Genomic DNA, 17,307 nt, shown 5'->3' on the forward strand with positions numbered 1-17,307 from the left:
ATGGGAGAGATAAGTGCTCCCAACCCTACTCACAGGGCTAATGTATTTCCATGGCACTGGACAGCGCAGCTGGTCAATTGGTACAGACTGATGTGAGATCTACCCAATCCCAACAACGCCTCATGTAGACGTCGGGTGAAATACATCCTTCTAGCCGGACAAAAGAAGGAGCTTGTCCATGCCAAGTGCAAGGGCTGCTGGAAGAGTCCTGAGAGCAATCCGGCAACACGATTTAAAAGGGAGGTGCATTGAAATTAATAAATTGTGTGCCCCTCCCAATTCAAACTTAATTTTTTTAACAGTTATTTGTGTAGCTCCTATATATTAAAAAGCAGTTTACAAGCTTATTTAATCATTTTGCATCAGTCCCTGCTCCAGTGGGGCTTCCAATGTTTATTCCACAATCTATTTTCCCTAAATCCCCCCCCCCCCCCACCCCCACCCCTCTAGGGTTAATTTTGCCAGAAGCCAATTAATGTTTTCTCAGTGTTTTGTCAGGGGTTTCCACTCACGATCCAAAACCAAACTCCACACGGATAGGGCCCTGGTCCGAACGAACCCGGTACTGTTAGACAGCAATGCTAACCACAGAAAGGATGGTGTCTCCTCTACCTACCCTTAGGTACAGCTCTAGTTGTACCATAAATCATGGATCATATCATAACCATAATGCATGAATGATATGCTTCCTCTTGTAATAAATGTAGATTATTTTTTCTGCCTTCACTAATCTTTATTGACTGCTGTCCTCTGCAGTTTTCAGCAGTTGGTTGCTGACAACAGAGCATCTGTAACCGAGCTGGTTATAATGCCAATTATTGTATTTATGTTTTTTAACAACTGTTGCAGTCGGTCCTTCTTGCAATGTACAAAGATCTTGAGCTACTTAATGATCGTGACTTTCTGCGACACAAGCTGGATTCAACTTGTATTACTTATGGCAAACCACGTACTGTATTGTTTTGATGTGCACAGAATGAGGTTTGCAGGTCACTTGACAGATGTGTTTTGCAGAGAATGTGATAGATGTTATATTTTGCACGTTTTCTGACCTGTGATAAAGCGCTGTACAGCTTCCTGGTGCCTTTGTTGATGTTAAATTCAGATATACTCTGTGGCTAATTTATACTAGAGTAGCAGCCAATATCCAGATGACATTTATAGAACTGGGTGCGGAGGACTGGCCGGCGTTGTGAATTCTGTGTCCTTTGCAATGACAAACACTGATGGAAAATGAAACTGTCAAAAGAAATTGCACAAAGGCCCTCTCCAGATCTCCTGTGTTGGTATTGTTGCTCCCAACCTGCTACCCTTAGGAGTTACCAACAGCAGGATAACTTTCTACAAAAGGGCTTTATCTATTGGTATTTGGATGAGGTTAGAGGGTGTTATAAGTGGGCACAGCAGGTTACCAGCTGTATTTAGTGGCTGGACCTGTAACTTTGTTCGTCTTTTCTCCTCTTGACAAATACTTGAGTATGTTGTAAACGGCTGTGTGTACATATTTGTATATCCATTTATTTATTTATTTATTTTATTTTTATATTTTTTTTTTTGCTTTTTTAACTCCAAGAGTAAATAATAGATCAATCTAAATGGATAAATAATGCCAAGAGATAAATCTGACTTTGGAAGACTAGGAAGAAAAAAAAAAAAAAAAAAAAAGACAAATCTTTTTTCTAAATCAAACCGCATCAAATTATTAGAACAAAACACCTTTTATGGTGATCGGTTAAACGTTAGGAAAAAGATGACTCATAGTTCTGTATTGGGGAATAAGGGTCACTAGAGAGAAACTGAGCATTGGTAAAATAGATTTTTTTTCCTCTTTATGTATAGAGACAGTGTTGCTCAGTTTAGGAAAAGGGACTTTCCAGGATCTGTCCTTAATTCAGACAGAGCCTACAATCCTAAACTTGGCTGGGTAATTACAGATCCGCTGGAACTGCTGTCTGTATCTTCACTCCTAGGTCTTAATCATCATTTGATCTTGTAGAGTTTTACAGATTAGCTGTTCTTTCATGCTGGATGAGTCAAATTTACCCAGCGTCTTGAAAAGCATTAACAGAGGGAGCTCACGATAAAAGAAACTAAAACATATTACTTCGACCCAAAGTTGACCTTCTTGCAAAGCATTCATACTTGTCACAGACAGCTTTGACTTGTTCAATGGAAATCTGACAGCCTTGGAAAATGCCTTCAAGTTTGAATTTTTTTTTTTTTTTTAAGGTGCTGACTATAGTACTTTTGTTTGCAGGGCTAATGAAAGCAGGCTCCATGTCCTGTTGACAAAAAGGGCAGTGACTGAAAGCTGGGTTTGAAAAAACTTTCTGTCAGACTACTGTGGAAACCTTTTTTTTAAATAAAATATATATTTTTTTGTTTTACATTTATTTGTTTTGTGTTTTCTTTTTTTTTTTTTTGAGTTTTGTTATTCACCTGTTAGTAAGGATAATGAGTGAGGGATTCTCATGGTAGTAAACCGCAGATAATTACATTTTTGTAAACTAGTGCATATATTTTCCAGACCTGTCTAGATTTCGTATTCATGATTTTAATATGTTTTCAGCTGTGTGTGTGTGTGTGTGTGTGTGTGTGTGTTTATTTCACTTTAAATTGATCAAATAATGTAAATGTGGCCGTTTGCAATATCAAGTTAAAGAACAGTGCAATCAATGATTGTCCTTCCTGGAACTGTTGAAAGGATCAGGGAAGAGGGCATAAGACAATCCCTATTGTTTCCAATTTTTGTTTCTATACCCCTAATCTGCCCCACCACACTTTGACCAAGAACATGGGTTAGATTTTGAACATACAATGGCGCTCAGTAATTGTGTCATACAAGGTGCAAACTAAATGTCAGAAAAACATATAGGAAAATTCCCCATAGACACATGTAACATATATAATGTAGTGAATTAAAATAGTTCCATAAAATCTTTAAAGCACTCCCGTGTCATATATCTTAAAAGGATAAGTGTTTTATGATCCCCCTAGGTGTTATGCTTACATCAACAGGCAGACGACAATCCACTTCAATAAAGGGACTTTATGTTCTTTCTTCTCTTGTATCCTCTTTCTTCTTATATTGATAAATCAACCACATCTCTCTATCATATATCCAGATGGTCTCCATCCAAGTATTGACTGGACCCAGTCCTGCTTAGCTTCCAAGATCAGTCAAGATTAGGCTTATTCAGGGTAATGTGGCTAACTTCAATCAAGGGTCTTTTACGTTCTTTTTTTTTATTTTTTATCTTGTATCCTCTTTCTTCAGAATCTCTCCTTTCAGCCGCATATTACAAAAGAATCCAATATTTTCTAGATCCAATCTTGCTTGTATAGTTGCTCCAAAAGGTAGTTCAATATATACCAAATATCCAACGTGTTTCAATCTAAGCATAGATCTTTTTCAAGGTTTGATTTATCCAACCTTCTTATAAGAAAAAGTGGGGGTGTTGCCCATAGCAACCAATCCGATTTTAGTTATTTATCCAGGATATTCTAGAAAATGATAGCTAGAATCTGGTTGGTATGGGCAACAACTAAACTTTTCCTTTAGAGAGGTTGGATAAATTGACCCCTATGTTTCCTACTGGAAAGCATATTTATTTATTTTTGACTTTGCTGTAGAGCAGTGATAGGCAGCCAGATACACTTTAAAAGGGCTGCTAACATTTAACAGCAATAGCAAGTTTAAACAATACTTTCAGTCAAAGAGAGTAAATCAATAATATATCAACATTCCTGATAATAAAGCAGGAAGGGGCTGCAGGTGATCGCTCGGAGGACTGTATGCGGTCCTAGGGCCGCCTGTTGCCCATCGCTGCTATAGAGTTGGCAGCACGGCACGGTGGCTTAGTGATTAGCACTTCTGCCTCACAGCACTGAGGTCATGAGTTCGATTCCCGACCATGGTCTTATCTGTGTGGAGTTTGTATGTTCTCCCCGTGTTTGCGTGTGTTTCCTTCGGGTGCTCTGGTTTCCTCCCACACTCCAAAAACATACTAGTAGGTTAATTGGCTGCTGAAAAATTGTTCTCGTTCTCTCCTCGTTCTCTCCTCAGCGCTGCGGAATTAGTGGCATTATATAAATGGTGATGATGAGTGTATTGTACATACTACATCTAGGATTGTGTCTAAACTATAGATTGCCTTCAGCTTACCTGTAGCACCATTTGGCTAATACTGTAATTGGTGTGGTCAGAGCCATGTAGCAGAATGTTCCTTAATAGAATATGTTTATCTATTGATACCGGTGGATTCTGGCATAGCACATGGTCAATATTATTCTACAACCAACATTTGAAAGGAACAACAACAATGGGTGAATATGATTTGCTTTCTGATTTGCGTTATTCATGCTGCCAATTTTGTTATCATGAAATGATGTCAGCGTTTAAGAAAAAGAAATAGCCAGTGTTTTTATCAATGGGTTTACATAATGGAGCAAATGAGTTCACATTCAACATCCGAGTACAGCACCCACTCCCACAGGATGTCGGCTCACAGTGCTGCCACCTCTTTGCAGAACTTTAGTTGAGATGTTTGCAGAAGCTGGTGCACACGTAGAGGTGCAGAAAGGTGCTATTTACAACAGTTTAAAAATCAAATCAAACATCTGATTTGTTGAGATTGGATACAGCTCTTTTTTTTTTTGTTTTTATCTATTGTAACCGGATTAGGGAAACAGGTACGATCTCCTGGGTAGATGGTAGCATACAGCAGCAGAGAAGTCACTCAAGTCCAAGGTTCTGGTACAACTGGCCTCAGACAATTTTATTAAACAGAAAAAAACACCATTCAAAATAAATACCTTGCATGTACAGCACTAACTAAACACAGGAACACCCTCTCTCAAGTATGGGACCTTTTGTCCCACACAAACACAAAATATACAGGAAATACTGGTCACAGTTTGCAGCATCCAACCACCGCCCCAGGTCTGAGAGACAGAGGAAACTGCCTAGCAGCAGCTTTTTAAAACACCTCTCACAGGTGCAACCATTAACCAGTCTGCTGTTAGATTAGCAGAACAGAAGAGCCGGAATTGTCCTTGTAAATGGCATCCACCGTTCTCTCTCCATTTACACCCCAGGGACTCTTACCAAAATTTCCTAACACTGAAGATACTCTTTGGGAGGCATTTTCCAAACATATGCAATCTTCTTGGGGTTTGAAAGTGTATAAGACAGACAGTTTGGCACATATATGCCATTTACTAATGCTTCTGTCACACTGTGCACAGATTTTAAATGCATGACACCAATATGGTTTGCAAACTTGAGTAAAAGGAGGTACTCCCATGTTGGACTCAATCTGTCCAGAGGTGGTATTTTGTAGTATAGGAGGGAACCTTTTCTTCATGAGCTTTGACCATTCTGCATGCGGCGATATCTTTGCGTTTTTGATGGGGGATGATCCCATTTCACAATGCCACCACGGGAGTCTTGAACTCTATGAATGTTAGCTCTTTTCTAGCTGGAAAATAACTTGTGTTCAAAGTGCCTGTATGACCCCACACTAAATTTTCCACTCTGAAAACCTGTGGCTATAGAGTCTTTTTGGATAATTTTATATTTGTAGCTAAATGGTAGCTTCCACAAATTAATACGTGGATATTTATAGAAATATATTAGCTTGTCTGTATATAGAATAACTTCTGTTGACCTGTTTAATGTTTTGGTCTTGGGATTAACTAAATACAATGGTTTCTATAGCAAGATTTGGGTTTATACTTGATCACCAAATGGTTTTTGAAGGCAAATTTTTGGCATGTCTAGATTTGCAATAACTGTAATGTGTGGTGACATTTAATGATATTGAGAATATATTTGTGAGGATCTGTCAAGTGTGAAGAGATGTTTGGGACAGGTGACCTGTATAATGACTGCTTGGAGATATTCAGAGACAACCGTGTTATTGTGTGGCTGCACAGAGGGCTTATGAGTTTTGACTTTTTTGAGAAACCGATTGCTGTGTTAGATGAGCAGGAGAAAATGATTGACAGCCAGTACAGATAGATAGACCAATAGGTGGTTTAGAGGAGTATGTAGGACAATGGCTGCTGGGGTTGGATTTAAGATGACTTTCCAGCACCCTCTCTGTATTCATCCTGGAAACGTTAATCTTGGAATACAGATGTTCATGCAATTAATAATAGATCATTGGATCGTTCTCACCTTTGGATGCTTTGAAATACTGTGTATATGTGTACTAAAAATAAATAAATAAAATAAATATATATATATATATATATATATTATCCCGTGCATGATACTCATGCATTCTAGTCAAATCAAGCTACTTAAGGTGTTAAAAAGGTTCTTGTCATGCATTTGGGCCTAGCCCAGGCCTCCTCAGGGGAAGAGCATTACTTCTCGACGCAAGCGCCCTTTTTTAACGTGGTTTTGTTCACATGTCACCACCTCATCATTTTTCTCCATCACCTCATCCTTCATCTTCATCGCCACATCCTTCATCAAGCTACTTAAGGTGTTAAAAACTCCCCACTGTCACCCCCGGCAACCACCAACCACTCCTAACCGTCACTTCTCCTTCAAAAAATATATAGGCCAGTGTATAACTCTGCCCAGCAGGTGGCGCTGCAGCTTGGTGTTTTTTTTTTCACACACGCCACTAGGCATTTATATAGTAGAGATATATATATATATATATATATATATATATATATATATATATATATATATATATATATATATATATATATATATATATATATATATATATATATATATATATATATATATATTTTTTTTTTTTTAATATTTTTAAATGTTTTACTTGTATATGCTTTAAATGTTTACTTGCATATTGGAGATTTGTTGTCATTTATCATTGACTTAGAGTTGATTGAGGAAATTGTTACGTTTTCAAGTAACGTTGAATAATGATGGTTATGTTTGTTACAGGTGGCAAAAGTCGAATATGTAAGGAAAAAACCCAAATTAAAAGAAGTTCTTGTGAGATTAGAGGAGCACCTGGAATGCACTTGTACAGCAAATTCTAATTCAGATTATCGAGAAGAGGAAACTGGTAAGAGATCGTAATTCCTACATTACTACTGATGTCCTCAAATGGGCTTTGTACTGGTTACAGGAAACATTTCCATATATCTAAGGTTTAAAATATTCTAAAATATCCAATCGGTAGCATTCAAATGCACATTCGCCCAATCACACTGGATGCATCCATATAATATTAATATTTACTTGAATTCACTAGGACCTAGTTACATCCCTCAGGCATTAATTTCACACATTCCTAAGGGAACTCGTCAGCTGTAGTAACAAAATAGCAACTGTGTAGGTGACACGTGTGCTTTAAAGACAGTCCAGGCTAAAAAATTATTTTTGCTTAATTGCGTCTAGGAGAAGTGAAATTGTATTTGTTAGACACAGCTTTATTTTAGATCTTCGGGAGAGCTATCAGCAAATTTGGTTAACCCCGGAATATTATATGCCTTTTTTTCTGCCATATGTTCAGTCCTCCAAACCTGGGCAGCTCAAAATTCTGTCGTACTACACCCTAAATTAGGTCAGACACTCCGGCTTTCACTAAGCCACACCACCATATTATCATATAGAGAGGATTGTCACACATGAATAAGATTGACAGGAGGGCCTTGTGAGGAGTAAAAGGGATTATGGGTCAGAGGAAGAAAAAAAATAATGCCTATGTAGGCAACCTCTGCAAGTAGTAAATGGAAAGTAGAAGGTATGAAAATTCCTGCAACTCAAATAGAAGTATACCTTCTTCTCTTTATATGTACATTTGGCTAGTTGGAAGATATAATATAATAAAAAATAAAGTGCTTGGTGCGCTAGAAGTTATTTTCACTCGACTTTTCTCTGCCATTTCCTTTTGAAAGTTTTGTGTTATCATATCAATAGCTAATAAAGCATTGCTTTATAATTGTGTTTTGCATTGCTCTGCTTACATTCAGATAATGTTATGTTTGTGAAATTATGGAACACAATAGTCTATCTTGTTCAGTACCTGGTTTTTTTTTTTGTTTGTTTTTTTTTGTCCAGGTTATTTCTGTAAGCAGTACTGACTGCTATCACCATTTATCACACTGCTGAGGAACAGTCAGCTCCATTATCTTAACATTGGTATTGTTTGACTTGCGTCAATCAAACACATCTTGTGGTGGTCATTCTATGCATACTAGGGAGAACACTTGTATATAAAAAAAATCAATTCTACAAGCAAAAGGATTGAAGCTATAATGTCTGACCATACGGATTACAAATGTACCATTGGTTGACTATCATATGCCATATTTAGAGGACCACTGCCTAAACTACAAATTGACTGACTATGAAAATTCACATTCACAAATGTGTGTGTATAAAACCATACTTGCCAACTTGTTGAAGTTGGATTCCGTGAGCGGTGGGAGTGACGGGGGCGGGGCTCCAAACTGCCTGTGACGTAATGACAGCAGGGGGCGCGGCCGAATCGCTGCGTTTTGGCCCCAATTCTACCCACTTCACTAGGAAGTGGGCAGAATTCTGCCAGATGCGGGAGATTGCCACACTCTCCCGGGAGTCCGTGAGACTCTTGCGAAATGCGGGAGTCTCCCGGACGTTCCGGGAGAGTGGGCAAGTATGTAAATAAAATCAATACAATGCAAAATACAGTTTACAAAATGAAAGAAAACATTTGGTTGCTTGGATTGCAAAGCAGTCCTCCTCCCTTTCAGTTCTAAACTCATGAAATATTTGCAAAAAGTTGTATGAACTTTTATTTAGTTGTCAAATAGCATGATGGACCCCATAACTATAATTATTTTAATTCTCCCCCCAAAAAAATACACGTCGAGTAATACCACCCTGTGCATTTTAAATATTTTATTCCTGTACATTAATGTATAGTTTCATCATACTCTGGTATGCTTGACTTACTGAATATTGCTAAATATAACTGTTTTTATATGTGCAAGAAAAATAAACATTAAATTAAGCCTAGTTTTGAAGACCGTGTACTACTAAACTCATTATTAGACCAGTTTAAAAAAATATTAATTTAGTATGTATTCTACAGTCATTTAAGCAAAGCGAGAAAACTATTTGTGCAAGAGTTCTTAAATATCAATGACGAGCCTTTTTTTGTTTTTTTTTTTGTTAAAGAAAAACTAACTTTATTTAGTCTCTGCTATGTTGCAAGTTCGCCGGTTAGCTAACCAGTTTTATTTCAGGAAAACACTTTTAAGTGGATCTCTTTTGTCTCATTACTGAATGAAATACGCTCCCTTAGGCCTTTTCACCAGCCCTGCCCTTGTATTAACAGGAAGGCCTAGGGAAACAGGTAAAAAACGGAAGCGAAAAAAACCTAAAGCCTACCTTATACCCAGCTGGAAATAATTTTCCTCGGCAGGTAGGAACCCCAAGCTAAAAAATAACAGCACCAGCAATGAAAAACTTCCCAACTTCTTAATCAACTGTGTATCACATCAACACAATCACTTGTTTCAATCTTGACACTGTCACCTTAAGGCTGCAAAGAGATTATATATGATTGGCTTTGATAATTCTACCTGCTGGTATTTTTTTCTTCAAGCTACACCTCACCGTAAGCATCTCGCATTCCTCAGCTGTCTCCCTATCTCGCCTCCTGGTTTTGTGTTTGTTTATTTTTATTTTTATTTTATTTTTTTTATATTTCTTGTGCTTAAGCTTTTCTGATCTGGAGTGTCCTGCATAATTTATCGTTGCGGATGATTTTTGGGGGTCACCGTGCATGACTAGATTGTCTAAATATCTTCTTGTTGCAGGAGAAATGTGTGCCACATTATAGGTGGAAGTTTGAAAAGGTTCTACCTTAATATTCAGCTCCATCAGTCCACAAAATATATACTTGTGAAACTCACCTTTACTGTTTTCATGATCCTATTTTTACCCGTGTACAAATGATATTTGCAAGGTCAGTTGGCTAGTTTTAATTATCCTTTCTAAACATTTTGTTTTTACTTGTAAACAATGCTTGCAGATTTTTTTTTTTAACCTTTTTAAAATGAATTTTCATAAGGACAACTGTTTTAAGATAAGACGATGACGGCTAAGGAAACCTACAGTATATTTATTTTATATACACCACATTTTAGGTGCACATCTTTCTTCACATGGGTAGATAAAGAGCTGTCCAATTGGCACTTGATGGCTAAAGTTGACAAGTGAGCTGCTTGAGTCTGATGTCGATTGGCCCTCTTGAACATTAAAAAAACAGACCAATTGGCATTACAGTGAGGTTGGCATTACAATGAGAAGCAAGTAATGGAATTAATACATTTGAATATGCTTTTATGCAGAGAATGTCTGGTGGAAAATGACGGTAGCGTTGTTAAGGGTGGTGGTCTGAAGAGAGTATACTGTAGTAATCTAGTAAAATTGGCATACATGAATACATTGGGTACATATTGTGTTATGAATTGAAATTGTTGGCAAGAATCCATTGTGTAGGGTAGCACATAACAGCACAGTTATCATTATTGTAAGCTTTTGAATGCTCTATTTCCACAGCCACGGGTAGAAACCGTGGGGGAGGGTGGGATGAGTTTGCAAGCTGGAGGACCAATCACAAGCCACAGACGAGAGATTGTGATTGGTGCATTGGTCATCTCAACACCAACCTCCCCCTCCTCTCCTGCCATTTCCTTCCCCCATTGACATTTTACAATGGTGAATAAAATTGATTTGCAGGTTATGCTTTAGAAAGCAGTTGGAGCTCTGGTCAGAGGAGGGAAGAGGCTGTCCAGATATATTGTCGGTGGTAGTGTAGCTGTAATATAAAAAGGCGTTGGAGACATTTGGTGTTTTGGTATGTATGTGGTAGGTAAATTTGCTATGTGTAGTGGGGATACTTACATACACATTTGTACTGAGAACAAAGAGTTTTTTGGTTGTGTGTGTTTTGGGACTTCAATTGGCCTTTCAACCATTGTATTTCCCTGAGCAGTAGCGGAACTGATTGTTGAACAAAACGACACAGGTTTTAGAGCACAAATCTTTTAATGAATGCTTTCTGTTGCTAAACGTTCAAATATTTGCTTTAGAGCAAAAAAAAAGGGACTACCAGTCAAAAGTGTATGGAAATATATCTGTGTGATTAAACAGAGTTTGGCGCATAATCTTAATAGGTATAAAAGGTTTTTGGGGGGGGGTTTATTCCTATTCATTTGATCTTGATGCTAATTAAGCCAGAAGTAATAACAAAAGTCCAAATTAAATATGGATTTACATTAAGCTATGCGATGAGCAGTGTGAGAATCTGGCCCTTGAACTGTGGAAAGATTTGTAGCGGTAGGCAAGTATTTATCCCATATCAACACTCATAAAACGGAACTTGTTACTGGGTGAGAGGGGCTGTTGGCATATATTTTTATGTATTACATAGTGCCTTGTGCATGTCTCTCTGCGTCTTGTTTCGACCAGAAGAGAGCCTGTAGAACGCTATAAGCTACTTGCTTGTCTTTGTGTTGCACTATGCTCTCTCCTGGGCTGCCCCCCTCATTAACTATCCTCAGTAATTTCCCTTATGTTCAAAGACGTATGAAGCTGGACTCAGACACAGAATTAAGCTTTTAGCATAGCACAGTATTTTAAAGGTTTTCTCCTCGATGAAATGTAGACAGCTACAACCCACCACCACCAATAGCATTATGGGGTTAACATGAGCACCTAACATTAACCTGCTATATATTGTTTGTTTCAAATTGTCATTTGCTTTACATTGCTAATGGCAATGGTTTTTGTTTTGTAAGTTTTAAGTCTATAGTCAAAATTTTACTTTAGCCTTTGACATACAGTGTGTCAATTTTAAGACATTAAAAAATATAGCATATAAAGTTTTGTAAAAACAAAAAAACTGAACAATGTAAAGGTGAAAATGCATTTATATTTTGTGGACAAACTGATTTTATCTCTTGCAATTTCCAAAATGACAGTACAGTATTTTTGCCCATTGTGGACTAAAAGCATACTTTTTTCTTATTTTATTTTTTATTTTTTTTGTCTTCTGTTTTTTTCTTTCAGATGTAAGGTGAAAATAAGCTACATGGAATCATCTGGGACTTGGATGTACACTTTGTTACATTCCTGAATCTTCTGCGTATGGTGCTTTCATAGACTGTTTTTTGTTTTTTGTTTTATTTTTTTATTTTGTTTTTTGTTTTGTTTTTTTTTCTTTGTTCTCTTGAGTGGAAAGATCGGATTAAAAACACAAAAAAAAATAAGGAAAAAAGGTTCAAAGGACACTGAGAACAAAGGAACAATATACATTTGTTTATTGTGACATCAAAGCAAGTATTGTAGCACACTTCCAGAGAAGAGAGGCTTCCCTGTCAGATGACCGCTGCAACAAAACAAGATGGCGGGTTGGATGAAAGAAGGATATGTTTAAAAAAAAAACAAACAAAAGTACGGTGAACATGGCAAGTGAATAGAGACTTCATATCAAAACAGTGGTGCTTTATGTCAAGTGATGTGCCTGCTAATGTCGTTGCAGATTGATGGTTCCTTGACGGACCACTGCCACACAATAAAAGGCCAAGAATGTATCAGATGAACAAGTGTCTACGCAGAAGCTTTCGATAAAATAAATCCTTGCTCCTTGATGTTTATCGTCCTCACAAAAAAAACCTGGGAAGCCTTAAGTGGACTTATTTTTCCGTTGTTTATTTTACTCCATAGAGTAATTATCACATCGTGGGGGTTATTTAATTACGGCAGAACAGTCCTAGCTCTAGGACCTTACCTGCCCTAATATTGGTCAGTTTGTGAATCTGATCACGATTTGTGTCATGTTGCAGCAGTGACCTTCATAGTGTTGGGGGGTGTGTGTGTGTGTGTGTGTGTGTGTTTGTGTGCGTGTGTGTATACGCGCTTGCTTGCCAGAAATAGAAAAATAAATAATGTCCGGTTTACCAAGCTAGTAGGATCTGGAAAGCACTGCATATGTCAGTGTTTGCTAACCTGTGACACTCCAGGTGTTGTGAAACTACAAGTCCCAGCATGCTTTGCCAGCTATCGGCTAGTTATCTACTGGCAAAGCATGCTGGGGCTTGTAGTTTCACAACACCTGGACTGTCACAGGTTAGCCATCACTGACATATGTCGTGCCATAGACGAATACCCTACAAATGATCGGGCTGAATGAAACCAATACAAGGTTATAAAGCACCTGTCATTCACACACACAGTGGAAGCAGCCATTTTGTGGGGCGAACAAATATTTTTTTTAAAAAAACAACCCATCTATTCACTAGAGGCTTGGAACATATATGAGACTCTTTATGAGCAATATTCACGAAGGGTGACCATTTCACATGAACTGCCGGTACCTAGTGAGTGAATAGGGAGCATTCTCAGGAATATTGGTTCAGCCCACAAAATGGCTGCCTTCAGTGTGTGTGTGTGTGTGTAGGCGTCCGGTGATATTTAAAATTTAATACATATGTCACTAATTTTTCTACGGGCTCTGTGTGTCCAGGAAAAGTATTCCTTCAGTATTTTATGTTTCACTCGTTTTGATTTTTTTCTTTTTAATAAAAAAAAAAAAGAAAAAAGTCAACAAAACTATAAAATTGGCTCTTTTTTTTTTTTTTTTTTTTTTTTATATATACATATCTCCTCCCAAAACATTATATATTAAAGAGGACCTACCAACTGCAGCTTTTTACGGAATCCTGTTATAAGAAGGTAGTAGCTTTTTCTTGTGTTCCAATATGCATCAGTTTGGAAAAAATTACACCCCTGTATTTAATGTAGCCAGATTCCACTTAGGGCGGCGCTAGAACGGATGGTGCTTCTGTCAATCTAGAGAAGAGGTAAACAAACGGAAGCTCTCCTCTGGTTGCCCAAGTTTTATCTAGTGCATAATCTCTGCCAATAAATGGCAGGAAAATTGAGGTGAGGGGTGTGTGTACTCATGATGAGGCTGAATACACAAGAAGAAAAAATTATTGACTGAGCACTGTGCGCAACTGTTATATAAATAGTGACGATCCAGCAATCACTTTAACGTGGTGCTTGCCACTGCAGAAAATAATGGTACAAACAGCAGCTGATGGGGCGTAAAACCTCTCATAAAAATACCCTGCAGTGTAAATGCCCAGGAGTATTTACCATGATAGGTCCACTTTAATTCAATCAACATATTTGAAAGAGTTAGACTACACCTGAAATGCATGTATAAAATGCACGTATTCATATAACTATGCCCCGACTTTAAAACTACTTCTGCTTTGATACCTAGAATAAATTATTCCAAAAGTGGAAAACGTATCTGTGAAATTATGGTGAGCGAATATATGTGTGTATGCGTGTGTGTGTGTGTGTGTTGGTTTCCGGTTAACGTCCATCCCACTTGATCTTTAGGTCTGGCTTCTTTTTATTGAATGGTGAGTAACTGCTGAGAACACATATACCAAACAAAATTTATAGTATTTCATCATGTGGGATGAAAGCTAATGAACTGTATCCAAATAAAAAAGAAAATAAAGGTATATCTAGTCCATATTTCAAACTTTGTTCCCATTGTATCTGCATAATTTAAGTTTTAAATAAAATATTGTATATTAATAAATCATGGGATATCTGTGCAACGTCAGATTTGTGCCAGTTGCCTAATAATGCTAATATTTTATTTTATTTTTCTATTTTATTTTATTTTTTGCGATTTTTTTTATTTTATTTTTTTTTTATTTTTTTATTTTATCATACACTACATTTTCGCATTCTGAAAGTGTGAAAAGGACATTTTATTCTTGTATGTGCATTGTACAGTGTCATAGTAGCAAGATAAATTTTTGCTACAGGTATTTGAACAAATCCTAAATTCTTTATTTTTGGTAAAAAAAACAAATGTTTGCTTATGTGTATTCAACAGAAATGTGTTTTTTGTTGGTTTTTTTTTGTTTGTTTTTTTTTTTGTAAAGTTGAAGTTTGTATTTTTATCTGAAATTAACATTTTTATACGAGTACGAAAAGCCTACTATGTTTTCTTGAACCAAAAAAAATGTATTGTGTGGTCATATTTTTGTAGCACCATATCATACAAATATAGCTAAATATCTGTTGCCTATGCGTTTCTAGCACTTGGCCTGTGATATCCTATGTCCTCCTGCTGCTTTAAAGTTAACAGATATCTGAGATTTCCCAATCGGTCAATTTGTGGTTGCAAGGGATGGCTGCCTAGTTATTTGGCCCTCTGTTTGGGCTTACTTTTTAAATGTTCTATCTCCAACATTAACTCAATTCACTTTTCACTTTTTAACCACACTTATAGACTAATCTTGGTAGCTCAATGTTTATTTTGTTTATCTCCCCCCCCCCCCCCAATATCCACATTCCCTTACCATACCTCCCAACGATTTGGGCAGAAAGTGGGTGGAGTTTTATCTAAAAAGAACTTATCAGTTTATTGCAGCATGAAGGGTTAGTTGATTTGTAGAAAGATGCAACATTCTTGAAACACAAATGGGAATTCAATTCCCCCCCTGATTGGTGCAACATTAAAACTATTAACATTATTACTGTAGTTATAACCCGGCTTTCTGTTCGCAGCTCAAGCTGTTGAAACTATCGTAATATCGACAATTAAGCGCATTATTACCGTAAAAACAGTAATAATACACAGGCCGCGTTACTTTTACCCGTAACGCGTCCAATTTAATTCCCCCCAAAGTTGTAAAAATATATAGTGGTCCTGTCAGCCTGCCAAGTTCCATTGTACTGAATAGGGAAGGGAATGTGAGAGCCCAGGCTATTTTTTAATTTTAATAATTTTAATAGCTGTAGCTCACAAGTATATAGGTTAGCAATGTCTTTCAATAAATATATAATAATATCATTTTTAGATTCTCCCCCCAAGCCCCTCCACCCCTTGAAAGCAGCAAGAAATGTATTCAAAATAATCTATATCAGTTGGGGTATATCAACGAAACATAATCCTATTAAGTTTAATTGATGGTCAGGTTGCCACCCCAAATATCTTTCTGAATTTCATGTCCGTGCAATGTACTTTGGTGTATTGACTTAATAATAAGTTAATTTGACTTTAGGCCAATGCCATCTTTTCTATGGCAATGCAGTTTTATTTAAATCAGTGCTGCCAAATATAATATTTAGTATACACATACTTATGCCGGTTTGCATGTCCATTCTCCAAGCAAAACCCTACAGTGTGCAGCTGGTTATGTTGGCTTTTGCTCCACAGTTCTACAAACTAATTGGTCATAAATTAGTACTCCATAAATTAGTCATACTTCATTCGATTTTATGTGCATTTGGATGAAACAATTTTCAGTGAAAAACAGGAAGACCCTTTTCCAGAGTTCAAAGAACTGCAACTTTATTTAGAGTTCTAGGCTTTTCACATTTTTAATTTCCAATGAACAATATTCTTTGAAGGAAAAATTTGCATTTTGTGGCACAATTTGTCATATCTCCAGATATTTTATGGAGGAATACCATCGAAAACTTAATCAAGACAACTTTATAATGCAGGAGCAAAACCTATGTGAGGGGAATACTAATGAGTTCAAAATGGCTGTTCTCTTTGAAGCAGAGAGTCTACAAGAGATCGAGTTTACCATTTCATAACATTGTTTTATGACATGAGGGAGGAATGTAATTTGGCATTGGTAGTATATATATATATATATATATATATATATATATATAATTATATTTTTTAATACATTCCCATTATGTATTGCCACGTTTTAGGTTATTGTAATAGAAAATGCTGCCATGATCTTTGTTTTTTTTTAAACTCTAATTTGTTCAGACCGCACCTTGTAATCATTTATTCACCAGGATACATTCAGCGCCAAAACTGGAAAAACATGTATTAAATTGTGTGTTTTGCTCCTTTGCAATTAAGTGTAAAAATCATAATGTAATGCACATGAATGTCTCTGTCTGCGTAAACAGAAAAACAATGGAACCCTGTATAAAAGTGTAATTTATATATTTATGTTTTAATGGGATGCCAATAATGCTCATTTTGTTTTATTGTCTAAAAATATCTAATGAAACAAAGGCTTTGTATATCCATTAAAATGATGTAGATCGAATGTATGGTTGTAGCATTATGGACGCTTCTTATGCGATAGTCCTCTCTCTAAATAATGTGCATTTTATGATATTGCACAGGTTTTAAACAGCAAAAATAAAATATCATATAAGTGATTTTGTTACTGGCTCTTGTGCATTAGGCTGCATTAAATCTTATACTTTCAGGTTTATTCATCTAAATCTTTCTTGCTTGTGTATCGAAAATA

The 17,307-nt window shown here is 36.7% G+C and overlaps 1 protein-coding gene across 4 annotated transcripts in view; it reads left to right on the plus strand.

Annotated features, from left to right (window-relative positions):
• PDGFA (platelet derived growth factor subunit A) overlaps window positions 1-17,100 on the plus strand; it is a 38,694-nt gene extending 21,594 nt beyond the window's left edge. Inside the window, exons 5-8 of one of the 4 annotated variants that reach the window (XR_012678222.1) lie at window positions 6,932-7,055; window positions 9,315-9,401; window positions 9,799-9,947; window positions 12,056-17,100. Coding sequence is in view for 2 of the 4 variants with exons in the window: in XM_075179645.1 (XP_075035746.1) it covers window positions 6,932-7,055; window positions 9,315-9,388 (198 nt within the window). In the remaining 2 variants the exon portion in view is untranslated. The remainder of the gene's footprint in view (window positions 1-6,931; window positions 7,056-9,314; window positions 9,402-9,798; window positions 9,948-12,055) is intronic. The other 3 variants (XR_012678223.1, XM_075179645.1, XM_075179646.1) reach the window with 3 other exon arrangements.
• The last annotated feature ends 207 nt before the right edge of the window (window positions 17,101-17,307 follow it).

The sequence above is a fragment of the Mixophyes fleayi genome, chromosome 7 (assembly GCF_038048845.1).
Source record: "Mixophyes fleayi isolate aMixFle1 chromosome 7, aMixFle1.hap1, whole genome shotgun sequence".
Lineage (NCBI taxonomy): Eukaryota > Metazoa > Chordata > Amphibia > Anura > Limnodynastidae > Mixophyes > Mixophyes fleayi.